The sequence below is a fragment of the Mastomys coucha genome, unplaced genomic scaffold (genome assembly GCF_008632895.1).
Source record: "Mastomys coucha isolate ucsf_1 unplaced genomic scaffold, UCSF_Mcou_1 pScaffold9, whole genome shotgun sequence".
NCBI classification, from domain to species: domain Eukaryota; kingdom Metazoa; phylum Chordata; class Mammalia; order Rodentia; family Muridae; genus Mastomys; species Mastomys coucha.
In genome coordinates, this window is record NW_022196915.1 from 42,677,046 (window position 1) to 42,702,075 (window position 25,030).

The 25,030-nt window shown below is 44.6% G+C and overlaps 1 protein-coding gene, 1 long non-coding RNA gene, 1 other non-coding gene and 2 pseudogenes across 12 annotated transcripts; 3 read left to right on the forward strand and 2 right to left on the reverse strand.

The window, feature by feature from the left end:
- The first annotated feature begins 4,732 nt into the window (after positions 1-4,732).
- LOC116085484 lies at positions 4,733-4,814 on the forward strand. Its single transcript, XR_004116588.1, has one exon. It is a non-coding gene; the product is annotated as a small nucleolar RNA SNORD55/SNORD39 (small nucleolar RNA).
- Positions 4,815-5,153: 339 nt separating this feature from the next.
- Positions 5,154-14,347, reverse strand: LOC116084862 (granzyme E-like). 10 transcript variants are annotated; one of them, XM_031362151.1, is made up of 7 exons: positions 14,273-14,336; positions 11,906-12,031; positions 8,052-8,155; positions 6,822-6,972; positions 6,231-6,366; positions 5,767-6,027; positions 5,154-5,405 (listed from the first exon to the last, which is right to left on the reverse strand). In XM_031362151.1, exons 3-7 carry the CDS (start codon positions 8,149-8,151, stop codon positions 5,262-5,264), a joined length of 792 nt encoding a protein of 263 aa, XP_031218011.1. In that variant the 5' UTR covers positions 8,152-8,155; positions 11,906-12,031; positions 14,273-14,336; the 3' UTR covers positions 5,154-5,261. The 10 variants fall into 10 exon arrangements, with proteins under 10 accessions (XP_031218011.1, XP_031218007.1, XP_031218006.1 ...); XM_031362147.1 differs by having other exon boundaries at positions 8,052-8,257; XM_031362146.1 differs by having other exon boundaries at positions 8,052-8,260.
- LOC116084867 lies at positions 12,616-23,612 on the forward strand. Its single transcript, XR_004116295.1, has 3 exons — positions 12,616-12,968; positions 18,327-18,537; positions 23,539-23,612. It is a non-coding gene; the product is annotated as an uncharacterized LOC116084867 (long non-coding RNA).
- LOC116084865 lies at positions 19,579-22,837 on the reverse strand (annotated as a pseudogene).
- A 261-nt stretch (positions 23,613-23,873) lies between the features above and the next one.
- On the forward strand, positions 23,874-24,613 carry LOC116084155 (annotated as a pseudogene).
- The last annotated feature ends 417 nt before the right edge of the window (positions 24,614-25,030 follow it).

Genomic DNA, 25,030 nt, shown 5'->3' on the forward strand with positions numbered 1-25,030 from the left:
AGAGATTAACTATGGAGCAGGGACTGAAGGAAGGGAAAGCCAGCCTAAATATAGCTATCTCCTGAGATCCTTCCAATTTCTATCTGCACCGGGATCTGACCCTGTGCCACAGCTCTCTGTACCCGGATGCCTTACCTGGAGAGAGTAGGTCTGCCAGGAGTGCTGACAATTAGAGAACAAAAGAAGTCAAAGAGATACAAATTAGAAAGGAAGAAGTCAAAATATCACTATTTGCAGATGAAATGATAGTATACTTAAGTGACCCCAAAAATTACAGCAGAGAACTTCTAAACCCGATAAACAACTTCAGCAAAGTGGCTGGATATAAAATTAACTCAAATCAGTAGCCTTCCTATATTCAAAGGATAAATGAGGTGTGAATGAAATTAAGGAAACAATACCCTTCACAATAGTCACAAACAATATAAAATGTCTTGGTTTGACTCTAACCAAACAAGTGAAAGATCTGACAAGAACTTCAAGTCTCTGAAGAAAGAAATCAAAGAAGATCTCAGAAGATAAAAGTCTCCCATGCTCATGGATTGGCAGGATTAATATAGTAAAAATGACATCTTGCTGAGAGCAATCTACATATTCAATGCAATCCCCATCAAAATTCCAACTCAGTTCTTCACAGAGTTAGAAAGAGCAATTCTCAAATTCATTTGGAATAACAAAAAACCTAGGACAGCAAAAACTATTCTCAACAATAAAAAAACTTCAGGGGGAACCATCATCCCTGACCTCAAGCTGTACTATAGAGCAATAGTGATTAAACAACAACAACAACTGCATGTTGTTGGTGCAGAAACAGGCAAGTAGATCAATGGAATAGAATTGAAGACCCATAAACGAACCCACACACCTATGGTCACTTGATCTTTGACAAAAAAGCTAAAGCCATCCAGTGGAAAAAAGGCAGCATTTTCAACAAAATGTGCAGATTCATTTGGCTAAAGAATGCAAATTGATCCATACCTATCTCCTTGCACAAAGCTCAAGTCCAAGTGGATCAAGGACCTCTACATAAAACTAGATACACTGAATCTAATAGAAGAAAAAGTGTGGAAGAGCCTCAAATACTTGGGCACAGTGGAAAATTTCCTGAACAGAACACCAATGGCTTATGCTTTAATAGCAACAATCGACAAATGAGACCTCATAAAATTGTAAAGCTTTGGTAAAGGGACATTATTGATACGCCAAAACAACAATCCACAGATTAGGAAAAGATATTTACCAACTCTACATCCGATAGAGGGCTAATATCCAAAATATACAAAGAACTCAAGAAGTTAGACTCCAGAGAACCAAATAACCCTATTAAAAATGGGGAACAGCGCTGAACAGAGAATTCACAACTGAGGAAACTCAAATGGCTGAGAAGCACTTAAAGAAATGTTCAGCACCCTTAGTCATCAGGGAAATGCAAATCAAAACAACCCTAAGATTCAACCTCAAACAAGTGAGAATGGCTAAGACCAAAAACACAGGTGGCAGCAGATGCTGGTAAGGATATGGAGAAAGAGGAACACTCCTCCATTTCGGGTGGGATTGCAAGCTGGTACAACCATTCTGGAAATCAGTCTGGCAATTCCTCAGAAAATTGGACATAGTATTACCTAGAGACCCAGCTCTACCGCTCCTGGACATACCCAGAAGATGCTCCAACATGTAATAAGGGCACCTGCTCCACCATGTTCATAGCAGCCATATTTATAATAACCAGAAGCTGGAAAGAACCCAGATGTCTCTCAACAGAGGAATGGGTATAGAAAATGTGGTACATTTACACAGTGGGATACTACTTAGCTATGAAAAACAATGACTTTATGAAATTCTCAGGCAAATGGATGGATCTAGAAAATATCATCCTGAGTGAGGAATCTCAGTCACAAAAGAACATACATGGTATGCACTCACTAATAAGTGTATAGTAGGAAAAGAGCATGGAATACCCAAGATACAATTCACAGACCACAAAAAGCTCAAGAAAGGAGGACCAAAGAGTGGATGCTTCAGTACTACTTAGAAGGGGAATGAAATGATCAAGGGAAGTAGAGGGTGGGAGGGACTTGGGAGGAAGAAAAGAGGAGGAGGGAAAAAGAGGGCAAAATTAGGTATAGGAGGAGATGAAGGAGATGTACAGAGGGTCAGGAAATTGAACAGAGGTGTGTAGCAATGGGGGATGGAGAACTGGAGTTAGCAATCAGAAAGTTCCAGATGCCAGGAAAGCAAGAGCCCCAGGACCCCACAGGGATGACATTAGCTGAAATACCCCACAATGGGGAGGGAGGACCTATTCAGACCATATCCAGAGGTTAGGCATGCCCTCCCAGTTGAGGGATGGGGCCACCAACCCATCTTCAAAATTTTAACCCAGAATTGCTCCTGTCTAAAGGAAATTCAGGAACAAAGAGTAGAGCAGAGACTGAAGGAAAGACCATCCAGAGACTGCCCCACCTGGGTATCCATCCTACATGCAGACATCAAACCCAGACACTATTGCAGATGCCAAGAAGTGCTTGCTGACAGGAGCCTGATACAGCTCTCTCCTAAGAGACTCTGCCAGATCCTGACCAATACAGAGGTGGATGCTCTCAGCCAGCCATTGGACTGAGCACAGGGACCCCAATGGAGGAGTTAGGGGGAGGGTTGAGGGAGCTGAATGGGGACTTATCTGGCATCAATGGGAGAAGAGGCCCTTGGTCCTGTGAAGGCTTGATGCCTCAGTGTAGAGGAATGCTAGGGCAGTGAGGTGGGAGTGGGTAGGTGGGTGGGGGAGCACCCTCATAGAAAGATAAGGGGGCATGGGATAGGGGGTTTGCAGAGGGGAAACTGGGAAAGGGGATTGTTGTGGATGGGCCTGGTGCTGTTTGTATTTTGATGCTAATTTCGCTCTCCTGGGAGGGGTTGCAGACATGGAATGAGTCTTGTACTCAGGTGACTTGTGAGTGAATCCCCTAATGAATAAAGGAGACAATCACTGGGCGAGTAGGAGGAACTTCCAGGTTGGATGGAGGAAGAGAGGAAGCAGGAGAGAGTTAGGTTCCTTTTGGATGGGGATAGCATAAGGACAAAATGTAATTACGAGTGTCTCCTGGTTTCAATGGCGGGTCTGTCAGGATTCATCACTGGAAGATTTAGATTTAATAAGGCTTATAAGCTAGGATTCTAGTTGTTGCACCAGCCATTGAGTTACTGTTGTTTCTGAACTAAGTTTGTATTGCATTTTCCTTCACACTCATCTCCATTCTCAGGAGAAAGGTACAGCTGCAAAGTATGGTTTTGCCTGATGGGCACCACAAAGGCTGTGGGGGATTTGAAGCATGGGGCTCGTGTGGTAGCAACCTACCAGTGGGAACTTAGTGAGCTGAGTGGAGACATTTCGGGAGCTCCGGGCTACAGAGTCTCCAGGAGATAAAAACAGGTCGGCCATTGCCTGCCAGTGAATTGCCAGCCAGGTCACCAGGGCAGAGAGTTGGTGACACAAGTGGGGGAACGGACCAGCTCATTTTTTTTTAAATATTTCCCAAAACGGGATAACATTTGACATGTAAATAAATGGCATACCCAATTAAAAATGGAAAAAAGGAAATAGACATTTTAAACTAAGAGAAAAAGAATGAATGAAATAAATTCTAATAACTATGTTTTTGAAAGTGCTCAATATTCATCCCTAAATTTAAGCTCTACCACTGAGCTTTAGTAATAAATAGTTCAGGGTATTGCCATAAAACCAGACATGTTGATCAACAGAATCCAATGGAAGTTTTGGGTTTTAAATGTCCAGACCTATGAACAACTGATTTTTCATTAAAAAAAAAAAAATCCCTAATACACACAAAAAAAAGAAGATAGCTTCAACAAGTTGCATTGGTCTAACTGGACATTTACATGCAGAAGAATGCAAATTGAACCATGTCTATCACACTTCACAAAACATGAGAACAAGTGGACCAAAGGCCTTAACATACATTCACAAACACTAAACCTGATAGAAAATAAAGTGAGGAAAAGCCTTGAACGCATTGGCACAGGAGACAACTTTCTGAACAGAACTCGGATAGTGCGGGCCCTAAGACCAACAGTTTACAATTGGGACTTCATGAAGGTGACAAGCTTCTGTAAGGCATAGGAACCTGTCAGACAAAAGTGGCATCCCGGGAAAAGATTTCCACCAACTTCAAGAATGGCTCTAGCAGGTCTGAGCATGGCAAAGACAAGTCCTAGCATGACAAACATGGCGCCCACAGGGTTTGACTCTTATCCTAATCCCCTTGCTAAAAACTGTTGGATTTCATTCTTAAAGATATCCCCCAAGGTCTCTTCCCTTATTTGGCCACTGACTCATTCTGGGAAATAGAGGAGGAGTGAATCTGAGGGAGATGAGAGGTTGGGGGTACTGGAAGAATTGGAGGGAGGGTAGACTGTGGTCAGGATGTAATATATGAGAGAAGAAAATTTATAATTGACCAGGCTGCTGTGCTGGGGACTTGAATAGGGCCACATGGGCCACCATGTACTGTCTAGAGAAGGGTATCAGAAACAGGAAACTGACTGGGTTGCACAGCCCATTGCCTTCTGAATTCCCAGAATCAAATTTCCCTTCACCCCAATGTCTTGTTCAATTCTCTGCCATTGTTGGGGCTGGATGAAGGTGGCTCAGAGATGTAGAAATTTCCTAGGCCCAGAAGATTCATTTCTAGAGGACTAAGTATGAACAAGTAACTTAGCGCAGGGCACCTCAGTAGTGCCGTAGACTCCTGAGGACTGTGTTGTGAGAAAGCCAACCTTGGAGACTTGGGAACTAAACATGGATATGGCTGGATGTCATGGCACACACCTTTAATCCTAGCACTGGGGAAGCAGATTAGAGCAGGTCTCTGTGAGTTGAAGGCCAGGCAGGTTTACACACCAAACTCCAAGCCAGCAGAGGTATACAGTGAGAATCTATCTCAAAAATGAAAACATAGAAACAGCACCCTACCTTCCACCATGTATGGGGGATAATGTAGCCTGAAGTTCCAGTAAGAGGAAGGGCTGGGGATGGAGGAGGAAGCAAAAGCCCAGAAGTGACAGGGGAGGTCTGCCTGGACCAGCAAGGTGCGCAAATCATGAAGTGGCTGACACAGCAAAGAACTTCACTCAAATGCACTCTGGAGGTTATTTATTATGAATGTTCAGCCTTTGCTGCCCACTCCACGTGGTTCTTGCCTGAGGTCAGACAGGCTGGTTTGGCACAGGTGGTTTAACACCTGTTAGAGGAGCTTCATGTTTTTGCTTATCCATGGCAGGAAGTACACAACCTTGGTGAAGATTCCTGAAGATACCTTCTTGGATTTGACATAAGACAAAACTCCATAAGCTTTGTGGTTACACACAAGGGGTCCCCCAGAGTCACCCTGTGGGCAGAGAAAAGAAGAACTTAGCCTGGCTCCCTCTGGCTCTGCTCTCCCCAACTCCTCCTGGCGAGGTTAACTTTAGATCAGGGCTAGGGCAAGTTTTCCAGCTTCCCTCAGTACCAGAGCTCCAGGACGCCCCACTTCTTCTTCTATCCCAGTCCTGGGCTTTTCTTGAAATCCTCATCGATACTCTAAGATAATTTATCCTGTTTCAGGTAAAGTATGTGTTCCAAGCTTGCATTCGTACTACACCCACATAAGAGACCAAAGCTGAGGCTTGAGGGCTTTGCCATTCTGACACCTTAGCCTCTCCTGGTACTCTCTCACCCTGGATCGCATCTGGGAAGTGCTTGATCCCCACCTTGGATGGAGCCTCTATTCTGTTAGGGTCTCCAGCACAAATCTCCATGATTTTGAAGTAGTGATGGAATCGTTTTCTGCATTCCTCGTCCTCCTGGATGATTAGTTGGGCCTCTTCTAAGAGGGCAGATCCTTTAGTGGCATTGATGGACATTTTCCCCCAGCCAGCCACAGTGCACACATCCCCTGGATTAACCTGGTCATTGGGCCCAGGCAACTTGAGGGGCCTCACACCTTTAGTCCTCTTGGCCCTACTCTCCAGCTGTTAGGGAAGAGTTATGAGAGATCAGTTCAGCTAGGAGCCTGCTAGTCTGAGATTCTTTGAAAATTGGGGTGGAAGAGAGGGGAGAAGCAGGAGTAGAACAGGAGGATCAGGTTAGCTCTGCACCAAGTGATGCACAGGCACCAGGTAAGAGTGAAGAGGGGTGGGCCGAGGAGTATAGGTGAGAGGGTGGCAGGTGTCACCTTTAATATCATGATGTCACTGGTGTGATCCAGAGGATTATAGTCTGGATGGGGAAAAGCTTTACCCACAGGGATGATCTGCTGAGTCTCCTCCTGTGCATGGAGATTGTGGGCCCCCAGTGTTACTATCATTGAGCTGTGGAGAGAGCAGAGTGGAGAGGAGAGCTATGGAGTCAGTCGGAGAGGATGCAGTCCAGGAACTGTGAAAGGCAGGGTAGGCAGGGTGGGGCTCTAGCTGAAGAGAGTTGGGGACACAGGAGAGCCTCATGGTCAGATCTATTGCTCTCTGATTCTCAAGGACATGGGACTCCTGGGCGCTCCCTCTTGCATCTAGGCAATATTCCATAGCTTGCATTGTGTTTTAACATGAACTTTCAACCTCAACCAGTGCTTTAGTTTGGCCAGTGTAGTTGATCAACTCAAGTGTGCTGCTGGCTCCAACCTCTTACACTTGAATCTTAAATTTACCTCTCATCAGATTCCCATTTTCACACTCCATCCTTTTAGTGAGCTCTCAGGGGGATATCCACAATAGAAGACAGAATCTCCTGTGGAATTATCAGAAGATGAGGGCTAGCTGCTTCTCCTCACCTTCCAATGCAGTGAGCAGCTGTCAGCACAAAGTAGTCTTGAACCAGGAAGCCGCCACAGGAACTTCTATTCCCATTAGCTTTCAGAAATATAACTAATGCCATGTAGGGGCGGGAGTGGGGACTGACCTCATGGCCCCCGATGATCTCCTCTGGAAAAAAAAACTAGGATATTGGGTGTCTGGGAGCAACAGATAAGGTCATCTGGGTAGGTCAAGGGATGGGATGATTGTAGGTCAGATCTACAAGGATGATTGTAGGTCAGTTCCCCAAGCCTATTGCAGACAGGATACTTTGCATATGGAATAATGTGCTGACTCTGAAGTCTCAGAGTCATGTTCTGGGAAGGAGTGGGCAGCACTTGTCCCTCAGCTGCTGCTTTACAAATGCATGGAGGGATCAGCTCTGTCTTCATCATGTAGAGGCTGAGGGAATCCTGCTAATATCCACGCTGGGTTTTGTTTGTTAGTGAGTCATCTTAACCTCTGTGGTATTGACTGGTGTCATTTTCTCACATTTTACCCTCAGGCCCTATAGAGGTGGATTTGATTTTCTAATGCTATCTTTGTTTGAGCCTAACACATCTTGGGTTCTCAGTAAATGTTTTTTGCTGCATGAATGAGTGGCTTCTAGTTAACTGGGGGCAGGGGGGTCAGGGCTGGTGGGATTCAGAGCCAGGGACATATTGGAACAGTGTGCTCTCCTGGCTGGGAGTAGCTGGGGACCTGAAGAAGAAGTAGAGAGCCCAACTAAAACTAGCCTGCAAAGCTGGTGGTGCATGCAGCACAGGATCTCATCGGCCTGGGCCTCTTTCTTCTGTAGGGCTGAGGGTGGACTTAATGAATGATGCTAAGATTCTCGAGCTAGGGGTCACCATTGCAGGTTGGTCATTAAAGCTGCCATTCCATCAGCTATAGTGACATTAATGATGTACTCTTTGTACCTATGCATTGTCTGCCATATCTCTTTCTAAGGATGATTCATCTCCAGTTGATTTAAAAAAAAAAAAAGATGAGAGAAACTAGTGGTTACTAATTTTTCTGTGAACATCACCCTTCCTAAGGCCTTGTTGAGAGTCTAGCCAGATTTCCAAGTCTGAGTTTGGGATGGGACCTCAAGTTCAAAAAGCTTCTGGGTTCAGCGCCAGGACAATTCCTGACTACTACCGGACAGAAAGTCAGCAGAAGTAGAAGAAGAAGACAGCACCTGTGCCACAGGAGTGGCCACTCACCTGCTCTATCTCCTAGTGGCAGAAGAAAGGTCAGGAGAATCAGGACTGGTGGCATCCTCCCAGGAAGGCTGCTCAGGATGGAGGAGGGCAGAGAAGACATCGCTCTTGGAAGGGGAGGAAGGAGACGTGGGCTCAGGGGTATCACAGGCATGTTAAACCTATGCACCTCTGCTTCTGATCAACGTCACATCACTTAAGGAAGTTTTCTACTTTGGGTAAAAATGACACTGTCACCACACTGACATCCTATGAGCTAATCTGGTAAAAGACCAAAAATGTAGATGGTTAGAGGCTGTGGTTGAGGAGGCCTGAGACCCCAGGAAGTCCACAGTGACTGCATGGAGACTAAAGTGTGTCCTTTTCTAAGGCTTCCACACTTACACATTGCATCCTGGTAAGAGGTGGTTGGATTTATTTTTCTTCCTTCTTTCTCCTCCTCCTCCTCCTTCTCCTCCTCTTCTTTTCTTTATCTTTTCAAAATAATACTGACAACCAATTTATCCCAACAACTTTTATAGCATAATGCACATACACTCACAGTGTTATACAGCTCTTAATTGGAGTTGATACCAAGCCATATTTGCCTGGACAGTATTGCAATACATAATCTCACTAACCTTTGAGATGACTGATCATACTGTGGAATGATCTGTTTAAATATTCTGATGCATTAATCAAAGCTCACTCCAACTCTTCTGAAACTGCTAGAAGTCACAGAGAACTCTCAAAAGCACAAATGTTTGCCCTGTCTCCAAAAATGACATGTGAACTGTCATACCTAGTTACGTCTATTATAGGATGACAAATGACAGGTATACTTTTTCTGTTTACTAGATATTGTCATTTATCTCTGGGGCAAGAGCTTGAGGACTGGGTTCAAAGGTCAGTAAGATCAGACCAGCATTGGCTTCCCTGCTGATGACTCCAGTGTTATTTTGTACAACACTGCCTAACACTTACTATAGACAAGCAAGGACTGTGATTAGATCTTGAATGGTTATTTAATGAGCTTCATCCAGGAGTGAAAGAGACAGGGATGTAGCCCTTGAAATGTCTGATCCTGACTGGAGAGAGCTGAGAGCCTGTGCTTAGAGCACTAGACTGTGAGAGCTGTGTGAGATCACTCTTGGAGGTGAGACAGGCTGGCCTTGGCCTGAGCACAGGTGTGTGTGTGTGTGTGTGTGTGTGTGTGTGTGTGTGTGTGTTTCCAGCAAGCCCTTAGATCTCCCTGGATCCTGATTTCCCATCACTGCCTCATGGATTTCACATACTTAATTTTTTTTTCCATTTTATTTTGGGACCATGGAGGCTTTCTTGTCTTAGTTGTGAACTAAAGTCCTGATATTAATTGGATCAGAATTAGTTATGTAGTCCATGGGTATGCAGCCTTTTAGCTTTTCTGAGCCACTTTGGAGGGATAACTCCTTTGGGCTACATATTACTTATACAAGTGATAATGAACATAAGTAATTCCCCCTGAAATGGACTTGCATAATGACATAATTGCAGATATAAGTAAGTTACTTGAAACCCTTACAGAGCAGAATAATCCTCATTATATGGGTTACCACATAGAGGGAATCTATTAAAACCATAGATTCCAGGAAACACTGAAACAGGATCCACATTTGTGATATCTAATAAGTAAAGTGTACACATGTATCTAACCAAATTTGTTCTGGTGTCAGTCAGTGGGATGCAAGTAAGCCACTGATGGTGTTAGTGTGGGAGAGCTGGCCCTGCACCTCATTTCCCAAAGGTTGTCATAGCAGAGATCCACTTCCTAATTAACCCCTCACCACCTGAGGCAGGCAGGTAAGCTGGCCTGAGGTCCTGAGACCTGGAGAGCTGGCCCCAGCCAGCATAGGCTGCCAAACTGGGGAGAAAGGGCAGGCACTACACCTGGCCTGGGAAGCACTGGGCCTCATGTTGAAGGCATCAATGAGCCAGCTGAAAGGATGTGAAAACAGAACAGCTAACCCTGCCCCTTGGTGCGTGTATCATTGGGTGAACTGGCCAGGGAAGTTCAGGAGAGCTAGCCCTGGTCGTATGCAGACAGGACTGCTGGTGGGATAACCATCTCAGCTATCTTCTAGAATCAGATGCAGGGCTTTGAGTTACCCACCCCAACATCTACCCCATCTATGATCTGCTGGAGCATGTGAAGGGGCTGGTCCTGCAGAACCATAGCCACAGGATCTCCATGACCCAGGGCAACAACACGGTATCAGAGAGTTCTCATGAGGATCCAATAGAGACAGTGCAGCAGAAGACAGAGGCCTTGAAACAGGCCAATGACATTTTAATGAACATTTTCAAGTAAAGACATGTGGACAAAAGGGTAGACTAGAGGCACGCTATGACATACTACAGCTTCCATGACAAGATTTTTAAAATTCCATCTCATTTTATTTTCTTTTTCTTGGAAGGGGGTTGCATGACAGAGGGCAGATAAGAAGAAGGGATGAAAAGACAAGTGGGATTGAGGTGCATAGTCAATAAGGTTAAAAAATAAATAAAATAACAATTAGTTTATGTATATGGTATATGGTATGGTTTATATATATGCTATATTATTAGTCATATTCAATCTGTGGTTTACTTTTTTCCAAAGTTTCAAGATATTACAAAAGGAAAGTGCAGAAGATGATTCATGATGGAAAAATATTTCCTGTTCCTGCATAGGCAGAACCAACATTGTGAAAAAATAAATAAATACTGCGAAATCAACATACTGAATTAATGAAAAGCATATCAAAATCCCCATGCCACATTTCACAGGCACAGCAAAGAGTTAAAGAAAGGTATAAAATTGCTAAAAGTAAGCAATTTTTGCCACTCCCTACCTCCACAATGGCTGATGACACACTTTGATGCCTGTCTCAGATTACCTTGTGACGATAGGCTGGACACCGGAAGTAGACACCCAGAGAGGCTAAATGAAAAGGAGTGCTCTGGGGGAAATCATGGATCTCCTCAGAAGGGGAAATAGAATAGATTTTGCAGACTGATTGAGGTAGGTGGAGGTGTGATCAGAAACAATGAGGTAGAGAGGGAGGAATGAAAGGAGAATGTGCTGGGGAGACTACTGGAATTAGAGTATGGGGAGCAGGGCAATGTGGACATGTAGTGTACTAGAAACTCCCTAATATCCATGAGGTAACTCTAGAAAAGACTCCAGGTAATTGGGGATATGGAATCTGAACCAGGCATCTTCTGTAACCAGGCAAGACTTCCTGTGGTGGGACTGGAACACCAACCCAGCCACAAAACCTTTAACCGACAGTGTGTCCTGACTACAAAAATGTGCTAGTGTAAAAGTGGTACAGAAATTCTCCAATGCCCAAACAACAACTGGTCCAACATGGGGCTCATACCATGAGAGGACACAATGCCTGACACTGCCCGGATGGTCAGGAGCCAGAGGCAAGAATGCCCAGAGAACTAGGATAGAACCAAACACAACCAGCCATACAGAGAAGTCAGTAGAGTGATTGCTGCTGATATTCTGCTATATGCATAGTTGGATGTCTACCCAAGTCATCATCAGAGAGGCTTCATTCAGCAACTGATGGGAGCGGTTGCAGAGTCTCACAGGAAGCGTTAGGTAGAGCTCTGAGAGGGGGCACTCCTCTTGAAGGATTCTAGGAGCCAAAGGGGTCAAGAACACTAGGAGAACATGGCCCCAAGGGTCATCTAAGCAGGGCTCATAGGGTCTCAGAGAGACTGAAATGACAATCAAGGAGCATGTATGGATCTGAGCTAGGTCCTCTGTGTGTGTGTTATGGTTGTGTGACTTCGTCTTCTCAGAGGACTCCCAACAGTAGGAGTGGATATTTTCCTGACTCTCTCACCTGCTCTGGTATCCTTTTACTTCTACTGGATTGCCTTGTCCAGTCTTGATATGAAGGTTTGTGCCCAGGCTTATTATACCTTGTTAAACTGGGTTCAGTTGAAATCCTTGGCAAGCTTGCCTTTTTCTGAAAGGCAATAAGAGAGGAGTGGATCTGGAGAGATGTGGTAGGCAGTGGGAGAAACGGAGAGAGGAAAAACTGTGGTCAAGATGCAATGTATGGGAGGGAGAAGGAAGAAAAGTACAATTTACCAGTGCTACTGTGAAAGGGACTTGAATAGGGTCACATGGGTCACTGTGTACTGTCTTCAGCTGGGTTGGCAGGGTCTATGGTTTGAGTGTCAAGCAAGCTAAAGCCCCTCTGCTTGCCTTTCTCCTGCCACCACTTTTTATAAAGGCTCCGCATGAGGTACGTTGAGAAACACAGGGTTGGAGAGTTTCCAACTTTCTCCAGCTCCACACTGCATTATGAACCAAAGAAGACCATGTATGTGGCACTGTTGGAATACAGTAAACTTAATCCCATTTTAATACATTTTTTTGTGCATTTCAGATATAGATCCATTTGTGTCACACTGAGCTGTCTAGACAAACAAGAGGATGAAGGTGAAGGAGTCTACTGTGTACCTGATACAAAACCAGAGACCTACAAGTGTTGATAGATGATGTCATAAGAACACCTCTAGCCTAGCATCCCCTGGATCCCTAGGATTCACAAACTGCCATATCTCCATGTGGCCAGCAGGGGGAGGCCGAGGTTCCTGGCTGAGCCAGGGTTGTTGAGAGACTGTATGTAGGTCATGGATCAGCCTCTATCTTCATGAAAGACTTGGGTTGAAAAAGGGCTGAAAAAGGGCTCAACCAGCCAGGGCTACTTGAAAGTGGTGAGCATCAGGTGACTTGCAGCCCAAGTCTAGCTGGACTATAAGGCAGAGACGACTTCATAGTGCTTGGAACTTATAGGAAGAGGAGTGAAAGGCTGGCTTAAGTCAGGCCTGAGGGAGGTGGGGCTGAATTGGCAACTACTGGTGTCTAATGGAAGTTGGATAGAAGATACTGGAAAGGTGAGCAAGGGGTATAGAAGTTGACTGAGCTGGGCTGGGAAACAAGACCAAGGTGATCCTGGGGCGATCAGAAGGATGTCTTAGCCTTCTAGACTGCAGACTGTAAAGGGAATCTCTTGGGTAATGTATGAAAGCTTCGCTTGTCGGTAGGAAAGCGTATGGGCTATGAACTTGAGCAGTAAACAGGAGGTGTGAATTCAGGTATATAAAGAGGATTTCTGGGATAGAGAGAGGTGTGGGAAAGACTCACCCAGGAAGGCTGAGGAAGAGATTCATAAGCCTGGGAGAAGGTAACAAGCCATGTGGCAGGACTTAGACTAGAACAAGTGGGTAATTAAGTGATGATCTAGTTGGGGAACATACCTAACCTTTCTCACTAAGAATTTATTCATATGTAATTCAGTTTCAGAATCGTTATTTTTGGAACATAGAGGCCAGGTAGAACAGCTGGCAGCTACAGATGGCATCTAATGAAGGGAATTGACTCCAAGCTTTCAACAAAATGATTCAGGCATGGGAGCCAGACCAGAAGTTAGGCAGTTGTGAGCTAGCTGGGAAGGAGGCCTGACCTTAAGAACGGAAAGCAGGAAAGCCAGCAGAGGATACAAGAGGCTTCATCATGCAGTCTCTCTTGGACCTGAGCTTGAGGTCACACAGTAGCAGTGGCTTCTCCCAAGCCTGGCATGGGTTCAGAGAAAGATTGATTGATTAGTGGGATAAAGAGAGCTGGTGACCAAATTTGGGTCCACTGAGGAAAAGACTACAACTGCCCAAAGAAAGAGACCAACCCAAGGGAGGAGGAGCTTCAGGGAACCAGCAATAGCAGCTTGTTAGACTGAGCTAAGTGGGGCAGAGTTAGACACACGCTTGTTAGACTGGGCTAAGTGGGGCAGAGTTAGACACAGGCTTGTTAGACTGGGCTAAGTGGGGCAGAGTTAGACACACGCTGGCCTGAGGAGCTCTGCAGATCTTCCCAGAGCTGCAAAAGACTAAAAAGCCCCAAACTTCTGAAGTGGAAAGGTATTAAGTTTGAAAACAATAAGAGAGAAAATAAACTGGGTATAAAAATACGTAGGAAAAATACTTTAAAAATAAGAAAGTAAAGTCTCTAAAGGGAGGAAAGAGTTAGAGTTTACAAAAGAAAAATATTTTCTGAGTTAAGAATGGAGAGACCCACAGTGACACAATGTGCCTGAATCCCTTATGATTTTGTTTTACTTATAAGCATCAAATAATTATTTTTTTCAGTAAGGATTAAAATTTTGTATATCATCTTTAAGAGAGATCAGAATAAACAGACTTACATTAGGAGAAGACTGAAAGAAGGAATCCTAGATGGGAGGCCATGGAACAGAGGTTAGAGAATCCTTTAAATCAGAATAAAGAACCTTCAGAAGAATCCAATCTGGAACCTAAAATAACAGCAAAAAAAGTAGTTCCAGATTTTAAAAAAAAACTCACAAAGCCTTGAGGAACTAGAACAGCAACTCATAGAGATACAATATTTTGAGTTAAGAATTCGGATTCTACTTTGTGATCCTATCTCAGAGCAATGTCATACAGTAGATTATGTGTTTCATTTTATAGAGTTTGGAGAATTAAGATATGTGCACATGTTGAAACTACCATACTATTGATACACATTCAGAATTCCAAAGGGCTCTGAGGAGGATGATTCTGAGGTTACACGGTCATGAACCATGATGGCTGACTTAGAGATGCCTTTGCAGATGGGAGCTGATGATGCTCAGGCATGTGTACCCATCAGGATACAGCAACATTTTAAACATTGTGGCATAAATATGTTACATATTTATATTACAATCCTACAGGTCAAGAAATTGTAGAGAGAGATCTAACAGGACTTTAAAAGAAATCCTCACAGAACACAAGGGGGATATGAGATTTTCCAGAGATAGATTGAACAGTGCTTTATCGACTTTGAGGTTTTTTTTAAACCAATGAGACAGATAACACAGCTGCTAAAATGCACTGGAATTTGGAAGGGACTGATGAATTAGATATGTCAATATATATGATGGTTTTGGAATTGAGGGCAGGACATACTTTGCATTAGGGAGGAGATTTTGTCTTTATTTCAACAGGAGAGAAATGATTGTTGATTCATCCACACTGAGGAAAATCAGATTTGACTAGGGAAGAACCCCTGAAGATCTTGACTACAAAAAGGAAGAAAGGAGAAAACAAAAAACAAAAACAAAAAATAAACTGATCCCTCTGCATGGGAACAGCTCTGAGACTGGCCGAGACAGGAAGAGGTCCCCAGCCAGAACTTCAGCTATGTATAGCCAATAAAGTCCTATTAGCTACAGAGTCTTTAGAACATAGCATCCTTTCAAATGGCATAGATAAAACTTCAGATTGCAGATTGTTTATACAATCCAAACTAACTTATAAGAGAGGGACATATATGGTGCCTGCTCCAACAGAGATCAATCTTCTTCAATAAGTTTTTCACACTGTACATTCCACACATATGCCAATCATAAGTGGCAAAAAGTTTATATGGACTAGACACCAAAGAAGACAAGTAGCCCAGGTGATCTGACCTTAGACTGCCTTAGCATCTGTTTCATCAAAACCTGCTTCCAGGACAGCTTCAAAGAAAGCTGCCAACCCTAACTGCTCCAGCCTTTCAGACTTTTCCAGTAGGGATTTCATGTAAACCAGCCTTTTCACAGCATGCCAAGACTGGACAACAAATGCTACAGATAGCTCTCCTAAGATTGACCAATATCCCATTTTTAGGGAGCCCCCAAAAGGAAAATGACACCATCGTAAATCATCAGAGAACAATTTTTTTTTTTCAGGGAACAATTTTTTTAAAAAGCAACATCCCCATTCCTTTTTTTCCTTTTTAATGGTTAAGACCTTTATTGTAAATACAAGAGAGAGAGAGCAGCCAGAATTATCTGGAAGAGTCCAGAGAGAACAGGAAGAGAAGGAGGTAGACTGAATGTGGACAGCCGAGTTGGCAATGCCCTGGGCTATCTGTGAAAGAAGGGAGAGTAACCAGAGATAAAGAATAGAGGGAGCCCAGTGAGGAGAACAGGGGTAGGTGGGGTGGGGAAACCTTGTCTTTAATTTTTTTATTAGATATTTTCTTTATTTACATTTCAAATATTCTTCCCTTTCCTGGCTTCCCCTCCAACCCTTCCCCCATTTCCTCCCCTGTACCCCTGCTCACTAACCTACCCTCTCCTGCTTCCTGGCCCTGGCATTCCCCTACACTGGAGCATAGAGCCTTCACAGGACCAAGCGCCTCTCCTCCCACTGATGGCCGACTAGGCCATCCTCTGCTACATATGCAGCTGGAGCCATGAGTCCTACCATATGTACTCTTTGGTTGGTGGTTTAGTCACTCCTGGGCATATACCCAGAAGATGCTTCAACATGTAATAAGGACACATGCTCCACTATGTTCATAGCAGCCTTATCTATAATAGCCAGAAGTTGGAAAGAACTCAGATGTCCCTCAACAGAGGAAAGGATACAGAAAATGTGGTACATTTACATAATGGAGTACTATTCAGCTATTAAAAACAACGAATTTATGAAATTCTTAGGCAAATGGATGGATCTGGAGGATATCATCCTGAATGAGGTAACCCAATCACAATAGAACACATATGGCATGCACTCACTGATAAGTGGATTTTAGCCCAGAAGCTCAGAATACCCAAGATACAATTCACAAACCACATGAAACTCAAGAAGAAGGAAGGCCAAAGTATGGATACTTCAGTCCTTCTTAGAAGGGGGAAAATACACATGGAAGGAGTTACAGAGACAAAGTGTGGAGTAGGGACTGAAGGAATGACCATCCAGAGACTGCCCCACCAGGGGATTCATCCCATATACAGTCTCCAAACCCAGACACCAACAAGTGCTTGCAGACAGGAGCCTGATATAGCTGTCTCCTGAGAGGCTCTACCAGTGCCTGACAAATACAGAGGTGGATACTCTCAGTCAACCATTGGATTGAGCACAGGGTCCTCAATGGAGGAGCTAGAGAAAGGACCCAAGGAGCTGAAGGAGTCTTCAGCTTCATAGGAAAACCAACAATATGAACTAACTAGTACCCTCAGAGCTCCCAGGGACTAAACCACCAACCAAATAGTACACATGGAGGGACTCAAGTCTCCAGCTTCATAAGTAGCAGAGGATGGCCTAGTCAGTCATCAATGGGAGGAGAGGCCCTTGGTCCTGTGAAGCCTCTATACCCCAGTGTAGGGGAATGCCAGGGTCAGGAAGCAGGAGATGGTGGGTTGGTGAGCAGGGGGAGGGAGGAGGGGTTAGGAGGCTTTCAGAGGGGACACTAGGAAAGGGGATAACATTTGAAATGCAAATAAAGAAAATATCTAATAAAAAATGGGAGAAAAAGGAATGGAATGAGTTAAGGTGTTAAGGTCTCAGAATAGTGACTCACCAGACAGAAACACTGGCATTTCCAATAGTTAAATTAATTGTATTAAATTAGTCACCTTGCTGGGCGGTGGTGGCGCACGCCTTTAATCCTAGCACTTGGGAGGCAGAGGCAGGCGGATTTCCGAGTTCGAGGCCAGCCTGGTCTACAGAGTGAGTACCAGGACAGCCGGGGCTACAGAGAGAAACCGTCTCGAAAAACCAAAAAAAAAAAAAAAAAAAAAAAAAAAATTAGTCACCTTTAATTCCTTTGGCTTCCAGGGTACCAGCCCCACCTGGTTTCTGCTGTGCCTTAGGCTCCTTGGCTGGCTCTGTGTCATCTCCTTGGTATTAATTCACTGAGGTCCCAGCTGGCCCCAGGCTTTCAGATGCCATCTGTGTGTCATGCCCGAAGTTCCCAACCCAAACTGGAAGCCGTGGACAAATTGCCTTGTGGAGATCCAGATCTCCAGGTGTCTGAGGTTACTCAGAGTCAATATTGATTGATACAAATTGAGGTTATATTTGGTCACATTGGTATAGATCTTTGTATATCGATACAAAATTAAGGTTGTATTTGGTTACAATATACTATGTATCAACTCTTTAAGGTATTGTAGCTGTATAATTCTTTAAAATTCAGTTTCAGTGTTAATTTCTAGTTCTTTTGAAAACTGCTATTAAAAACTGTTTCGGATGATTAATAAATGTAAGTTAGCAGTCAGACAATCAAACTCATGGTAATGTTGGATAATTTAGTTAATTACAGAAATATGCTTTCTAGGTTGAACGAATAGTGAATAGGTAGAAACAAACAATTCATAAATACTATATATAGATAAATGGTCTTCAAATACCTCAGAAAGCTAAAGAATACGCCATTTAAAGATGTTTTTACTAACATCTTTAATAATCTTCTTGGCAATGAGACAGGTCTACTCCTGATAGCACCCTCATTCTTCTTCAAAGAAGACAATTAACATTGAAGAACCTCTTTATGGAGTTTGCTTCAAACGTGACAAGTTAGCCACTGAACAAGAAACTGCCTTTGTTTCAACTGCTGACAGCATGCTGTCCAAACTGGACCGACAAGATGCAGGGAAGTTGGCTGCTGAGCCTTGCTGAGCCCTGCTTCCCAAGGCAGGTAAGCAGTTCTTCATATTCCTTGCTTTACAAAACAATCTGTCAGATACTCTGGGCCAGAGGGCTGAAGATGACAGAGAGAAATTTGGGGGAACTGCCCAGGCAGTCAGCTTTCTCTGTCATTGGAAGCTGCTTCACTGCACTTCCTCCTTACTCAGGTGATATTTATTCCTTCTCACGTCTCTGATGGGGTTGAACACTAGATAATTATAGTCTCAGAGTTAAGCATAAGTTGTTTAGGATTTAATAAAATGTCCTTAAGTCTAAGAAGAGGTTTTAAGTTGGTAATGCAAGTTATGATAGAAACTGAGTTAGGTACAGAACTCTGAACTTAGCAAGATAGGATAGATAATAGAATATGGACTGGCCATTGTGAGTGTAAATCTCACTGATAGTTTTTCATAAGTGTTGTTATTGTATATAGTTTATTATAGTAAGAGAAAGAGCTTTTATTGGACTGAAAGGGAGGAAGTACAGAGGGAATCCCTAGGTGGGGCACAGACTTTTGGCTTAAGCATTTATTCATACATAAATCTGAGTTGTTAATTTGGGGAGCATAGAAACCAGAATGAAAAGCTCATTGCTACAGCAGATCATTCAGGTGGTGAGAGTCCCATGCCCTTACAGAGGTGCCGAGGTCCAGGAAACAGGAAACTAAATGGCTGGCAGGACCCACAGTCTTCTGAGTTCTCAGAATCAAATCCTTCATCGATGCCTTGTTCGACTCTCTGCCAAAAGCCAAAGAAACAGCACTCAGCCTCCCACCATGTATGGGGGATAAACATGTGGGAATTGTGTGGCCTGAAGTTCCAGAAAGAGGAGGGGCTGGGGAAGGAGGAAGAAGCAAATCCCAGAAGTGACAGGGGAGGTCTGCCTGGACCAGCGAGGTACACAAACCATGAAGTGACCAACACAGCAAAGAACTTCACTCAAATGCACTCTGGAGGTTATTTATTATGAATGTTCAGCCTTTGCTGCCCACTCCATGTGGTTCTTGCCTGAGGTCAGACAGGCTGGTCGGGCACAGGTGGTTTAACACCTGTTAGAGGAGCTTCATGTTTCTGCTTATCCACGGCAGGAAGTACACAACCTTGGTGAAGACTCCTGAAGAGATTGTCCTATTTTTTCCATAGGCTACAATTCCATAAGCTTTGTTGTCACACACGAGGGGTCCCCCAGAGTCACCCTGTGGGCAGACAAAGGAAGAATTTAGCCTGGCTCCCTCTGGCTCTTTTCTCTCCACCTCTCCTGACAAGGGTAACTTTAGATCAGGGCTTGGACAAGTTTTCCAGCTTCCCTCGGTACCAGAGCTCCAGGGAGGCCCACCTTTTCCTTGTATCCCAGTCCTAGGCTTTCGCTGAAGTCCTCAGGTATACTCTAAGGTAATCTGTACTGCTTTGGGAAGACAGATGTCTCCCCATTTTCCTTTCTTGCTGCACCCATGCAAAGGACTAAAAGCTGCACTTTGGAGCTGTCCCTTCTTTGAGGAAGTGTTGAGGGTGTGGCCATTTCAACATGCAGGCCTCTCCCAGGTTCCTCTCTCCCTGAATTTTGTCTGTTAAATGCATGAACCCCACCTTGAAAATATCCGGTATTTTCTTCGGGTCTCCAGCACAAATCTCCATGGTCTCAGAATAGTAACAGAATTTTTTTTTTTTTGCATTTGCATTTGCAGTTCTCCTGGATGATCAGTTCAGCCTCCTTTAGCGGGGGTGGGTGGTGGTGGGGTTGTCCTTCAATGGCATTGAGAGATACTAACCTCCAGCCAGCCACATGGCACAGAACACCCAGCCTCACATGGACATGGTGCATAGGCAGACTGAGGAGCCTCACAGCTCTAGTCTTCCCGGCCTTTTTTGTCAGCTGATTGTGAAAAGATAAGCAGGGACCAGCTAAGCTAGGATCCTGCTAGTCTGGTATATTTTGAAAGTCAGGATAGAAGGAGAAAAGAAGCAGGGTTAAAGCAGGAGAGAGAGGCTAGCCCTGCACCAAACTGAGCACAGGCACCAGGGTAGGTGTTGGAGGCTGAAAGATAAATGGAGCTATGTGGGTAGGAGGATGGCAGGTCTCACCTTTAGTAGCATGATGTCATTGGTGTGATCCATAGGATTATAGCATGGGTGGGAAATAACTTTTTCCACAGGGATGATCTGCTGGGTCCTCTCCTGTGCACTGATATTATGGGCCCCCAGCTTGGCTATCATTGAGCTGTGAAGAGAGCAGAGTGGAGAGAATTGTGGAGTCAGAGAGGATGCAGTCCAGGAGCTGTGAAAGGCAGGGTGGGGCACTAGCTAGGGGGACTTGAGGACATAGGAGGTCCTCATTGTCAGACACATTGCTCTCTGCTTCCCAAGGACATGAGACTCATGAGGGCTTCCTCTTGCATCTAGGCAATATTCCAAAGTTTGCATTGACTTTTAATATGAATATTCAACCCCAATCACTGCTTTAGTTTGGCTAGTGCACTTGACCAAGTGTGCTCCTGGCTCTAACCTCTCACTCTTTGATCTCAAATGTTCCATGTAGCAGACTTCAATTTTCACAGTTCTGCCTGTTAGTGAGCATGCGGGGGAGCACCCACAACAGAGGACAGAAACTCCAATGGGGATCTCAGAAAGTGTGGCTAGCTGCTTCTCCTCACCTTGTCCTGCAGTGAGCAGCTGTCAGCGTGAAGTTATATCGAATCAGGAAGCCTCTGCAACAACTCTTATTCCCATCAGATGTAATAAAGGCCATATAGGGGCAGAAGTGGGGCATGACCTCATGCCCAGCAATGATTTCCTCTGAAAGAAAAGTCAAGGATATGGGGTTTCTGAGAGCAAATGAGGTCAGGAGGGAGGGAAGATGTAGGGAGTGTATAATTGGGGGTGCCATCTGCAGTTCCCCAAAACTGTTGCAGAGAGAAATCCTTGCACATAGAATAATCTTTGCTGACTCTTAAGTCTCAGAGCCGTACTCTGAGAAGGGGTGGGTAGCTCTTGCCTTCCAGCCTCTGTTTTACCAGTACATGGAGGGGTAAGCTATGTCTTCAGGTCTTTATCATGTTATGGACCAAGGGGATCCTGAGTGGGTCACCATTGGTCTTTCTTTGATAGTGAGGTACCCTAACCCCTATAATGTTGAGTGATGTCATTTGCTCTCCTTTTGCCTCCAAGCCCTATCTATGGCGGTGGGTTGTCTTAACATTCTGCTCTTCTGTTGACAATAAAGTTTAGGTTCTCAGTAAATGCTTTTTGCTGCATGAATGAGTGGCTTCTAGTTAACTGGAGGGTTGGTGGGTCAGTGCTGGTGGGATTCAGAGCCAGGGAGATATTGGAGTACTATGCTGTCCCAGATGGGAGTAGGTGGGGACCTGCAGAAGAAGTGGAGAGCCCAACTGAGACTAGCCTGCAAAGCTGGTGGAGCATGCAGTGCAGGATCTCATCAGCCAGGGCCTCTGTCTTCTGCAGGGCTGAGGGTGGACTTAATGAGTGATGCTAAGATTCTTGAGCTGGTGGCCTCACCCCACTTCAGATTGGACATTAAAGCTGCCGTTCCCTCAAATGAAGTCAAGTTAATAATGTACATTTTCGTATCTGCATTATCCGCCACATCTCTTTCTAAGGATGATGTACTGACTGGTTTTATGTGCCAACTTGATACAGGCTGCATTTATCACAAAGGGAGCTTCAGCTGGGGGAGTGCCTCCATGAGACCCAGCTGTGGGACATTTTCTCAATTAGTGATCAAGCGGGCCCTTGTGGGTGGTGCCATCCCTGGGCTGGAAGTCTTGGGTTCTATAAGAGAGCAGGCTGAGCAAGCCAGGGAAAGCAAGCCAGTAAGAAACATCTCTCCATGGCCTCTGCATCAGCTCCTGCTTCCTGACCTGCTTGAGTTCCAGTCCTGACTTCCTCTGGTGATCAACAGCAATGTGGAAGTAAGCTAAATAAACCCTTTCCTCCCCAACTTGCTTCTTGGTCATGATGTTTGTGCAGGAATAGAAACCCTGACTAAGACAGATGATCCAGTCTCCATATGATGGGGAAAAGGCTGGGAGGAGCTAGTAGCTACTAACTTTCTGAGAGCACCTTCCCTTCCTCAGACCTTGTTGAGGATCTAACCAGTGTCAGATTTCCAAGTCTGGGTTTGGTATGGGACCTGAGATTCAGAAACTTCCTGGGTTCAGTGCCAGGACAATTCCTGACTACTGTTGGGCAGAAAGTCACCAAGGGTGTCATGGGATGGCATCACTGCCACAGTCACTTACCTGCTCCAGCTCCAAGAGGCAGAAGTAGGGTCAGGAGAATCAGGACTGGTGGCATCTTCCCAGGAAGGTTGCTCATGATGGAGGAGGGCAGAGGAGACACAACCCTTGGAAGGGGAGGAAGGAAGTGTGGGCTCAGGGGCCTCACAGGCATTTTAAACCTATGCAACCTCTGCTTCTGATTGACATCACATTACTTAAGGAATTTTTCTGGTTTGGGTAAAAATGACACTGTCACCACACTGACCTCCTGAGGTAAGCTAAACTGGGATGAAGAACAAGAAAGTAGAGGATGTGGAGGCTGTGGCTGAGGAAGCCTGAGACCCCAGGAAGTCCACAGTGGCTACACTGAGACAAAAGTGTATCCTTTTCTAACCCTTATACCCTTTTACATCTTTGTAAGATCTTTTTGGTTTCTTTGGGTTTCTTCTTCCTTCCTTTCTTTTCTTTTCCTTTTATCTTCTTTCCATTCCTTTCTTCTCTCTCTCTCTCTCTCTCTCTCTCTCTCTTTCTCTCTCTCTCTCTTTCTTATTTCCTTCCAATACTGACAACCAATTTATCCTCACAATTATAGCATAGTACATATACACTCACAAAGTTACACAGTATTTAGTGAGAGTTGAAACTATGATATATTTACCTGGGCAGTATTGCAATACATCATCTCACTAACCTTTGGGATGACTGATCGTACTGTGGAACAATCTGAATAGCTTGGTGAATTAATCTTAACTCACTCTGTCTCTTCTGAAATTCTAGGAAGTCACAGAGAAATCTCAAAAGCAAGTGTTACTGTCATGCATGGTTAAGAGTAATAATGGATCACAAATGACAGGTATAGTTGACCTTTTTCCTAGCTAGGTATCGTCATTTATCTCTGTGGTAAGAGCTTCAGGATTAGATTCAAAGGTCGGTAAGATTAGGTCAGCATTGGCTTCCCGGCTGATGATTCCAATGGTGTATTCTATAACTTTGCCTAGCATTTCCTATAGACAAGCAAGGGCTGTGATTAGGTCTCAAATGATTAATTAATGAGCTACTTCCAGGAGTGAGAGAGACAAGGATGCAGCCTTTAAAAAGGCAGAACTTGGTTAATGGTCTTACCCTTGGTTCCTACCAGGGGTACCACACTGGATGGGTTATCTGATTACTGTGCCCTGTGTAAGAAAGATGGGGCCTTCACTGACAAGAAGCATGTGGTCTAGATTGGGTAATATACTCATCCCTTGCCATCAGGGAAAATGTCAATGTTCTGGTCCATTATGCCAACATCTGTCAGCAGAATGGCACTGTACCCACTGTGGAGCCTAAAAGCCTCCATAATGGGGACCATGACTTGAAGCACTGCCAGTATGTAACAGAAAAGTCACTGGTAGTTGTCTACAAGGCCCTGAGTGACTACCTTGTCTATCTGGAAGGCACATTGTTGAAGCTCAACATGATCACACCAGGCCATGCTTGCACCCAGAGATTTTCCAGTGAGGAGAATGCCATGACAACTGTCACAACACTTAGTCACAAAGTGGCCCCTGCTGTCCTTGGGGTCACTTTTCTGTCTAAAGGGCAGAGTAAAAACGAGGTGTCCATAAACCTCAGTGTTATCAACAAATGCCCCTGCTAAAGCCATGACTTGATTTTCTCCTATGGCTGAGACCTGTAGGTCTCTGCTCTAAAGGTCTGGGGCAGGAAGAAGGAGAACCTGAAGGCTATCCAGGAGGAGTGCATCAAGTATGCCCTGGCCAACAGCCTAGCTTGTCAAGGAACATATACCCCAGGTGGTCAGCCTGGAGCCGCAGCCAGTGAATCTCTCTTCATCTCTAACCATGCCTATTAACCAGAGGTGATCTAAGGCTGCTCCATGAATACTCCAGGCCCCTGCCTACCCACTTATTATTGAAGAGAGGCCTTCAGGCTCTTTCCCATCACTCTTTCTACCCAGGTGACTGGTGTGTAAGGTTTGTGAATGCTAAATTTATCTTCCCTTCCAGCTCACTGCCTATAAACAATTGGGACTGGGTGGGACAAAGGCTGATATTGACTGGAAGGAGCTGAGAACCTGTGCTAAAAGCACTAGATGGTGAGAGTTCTGTGAGATCACTCAGGGAGGTGAGACAGGCTGGCCTTGCCCTGAGCACAGGTGTGTGTATGTGTGTGTGTGGGGGGGTGTATACATCCAGAAAATCCTCAGAGGTACCCGGGTCCTGATTTCCCATCACTACTTTATGGATTTCAGATACTTTTGAATCTTCTG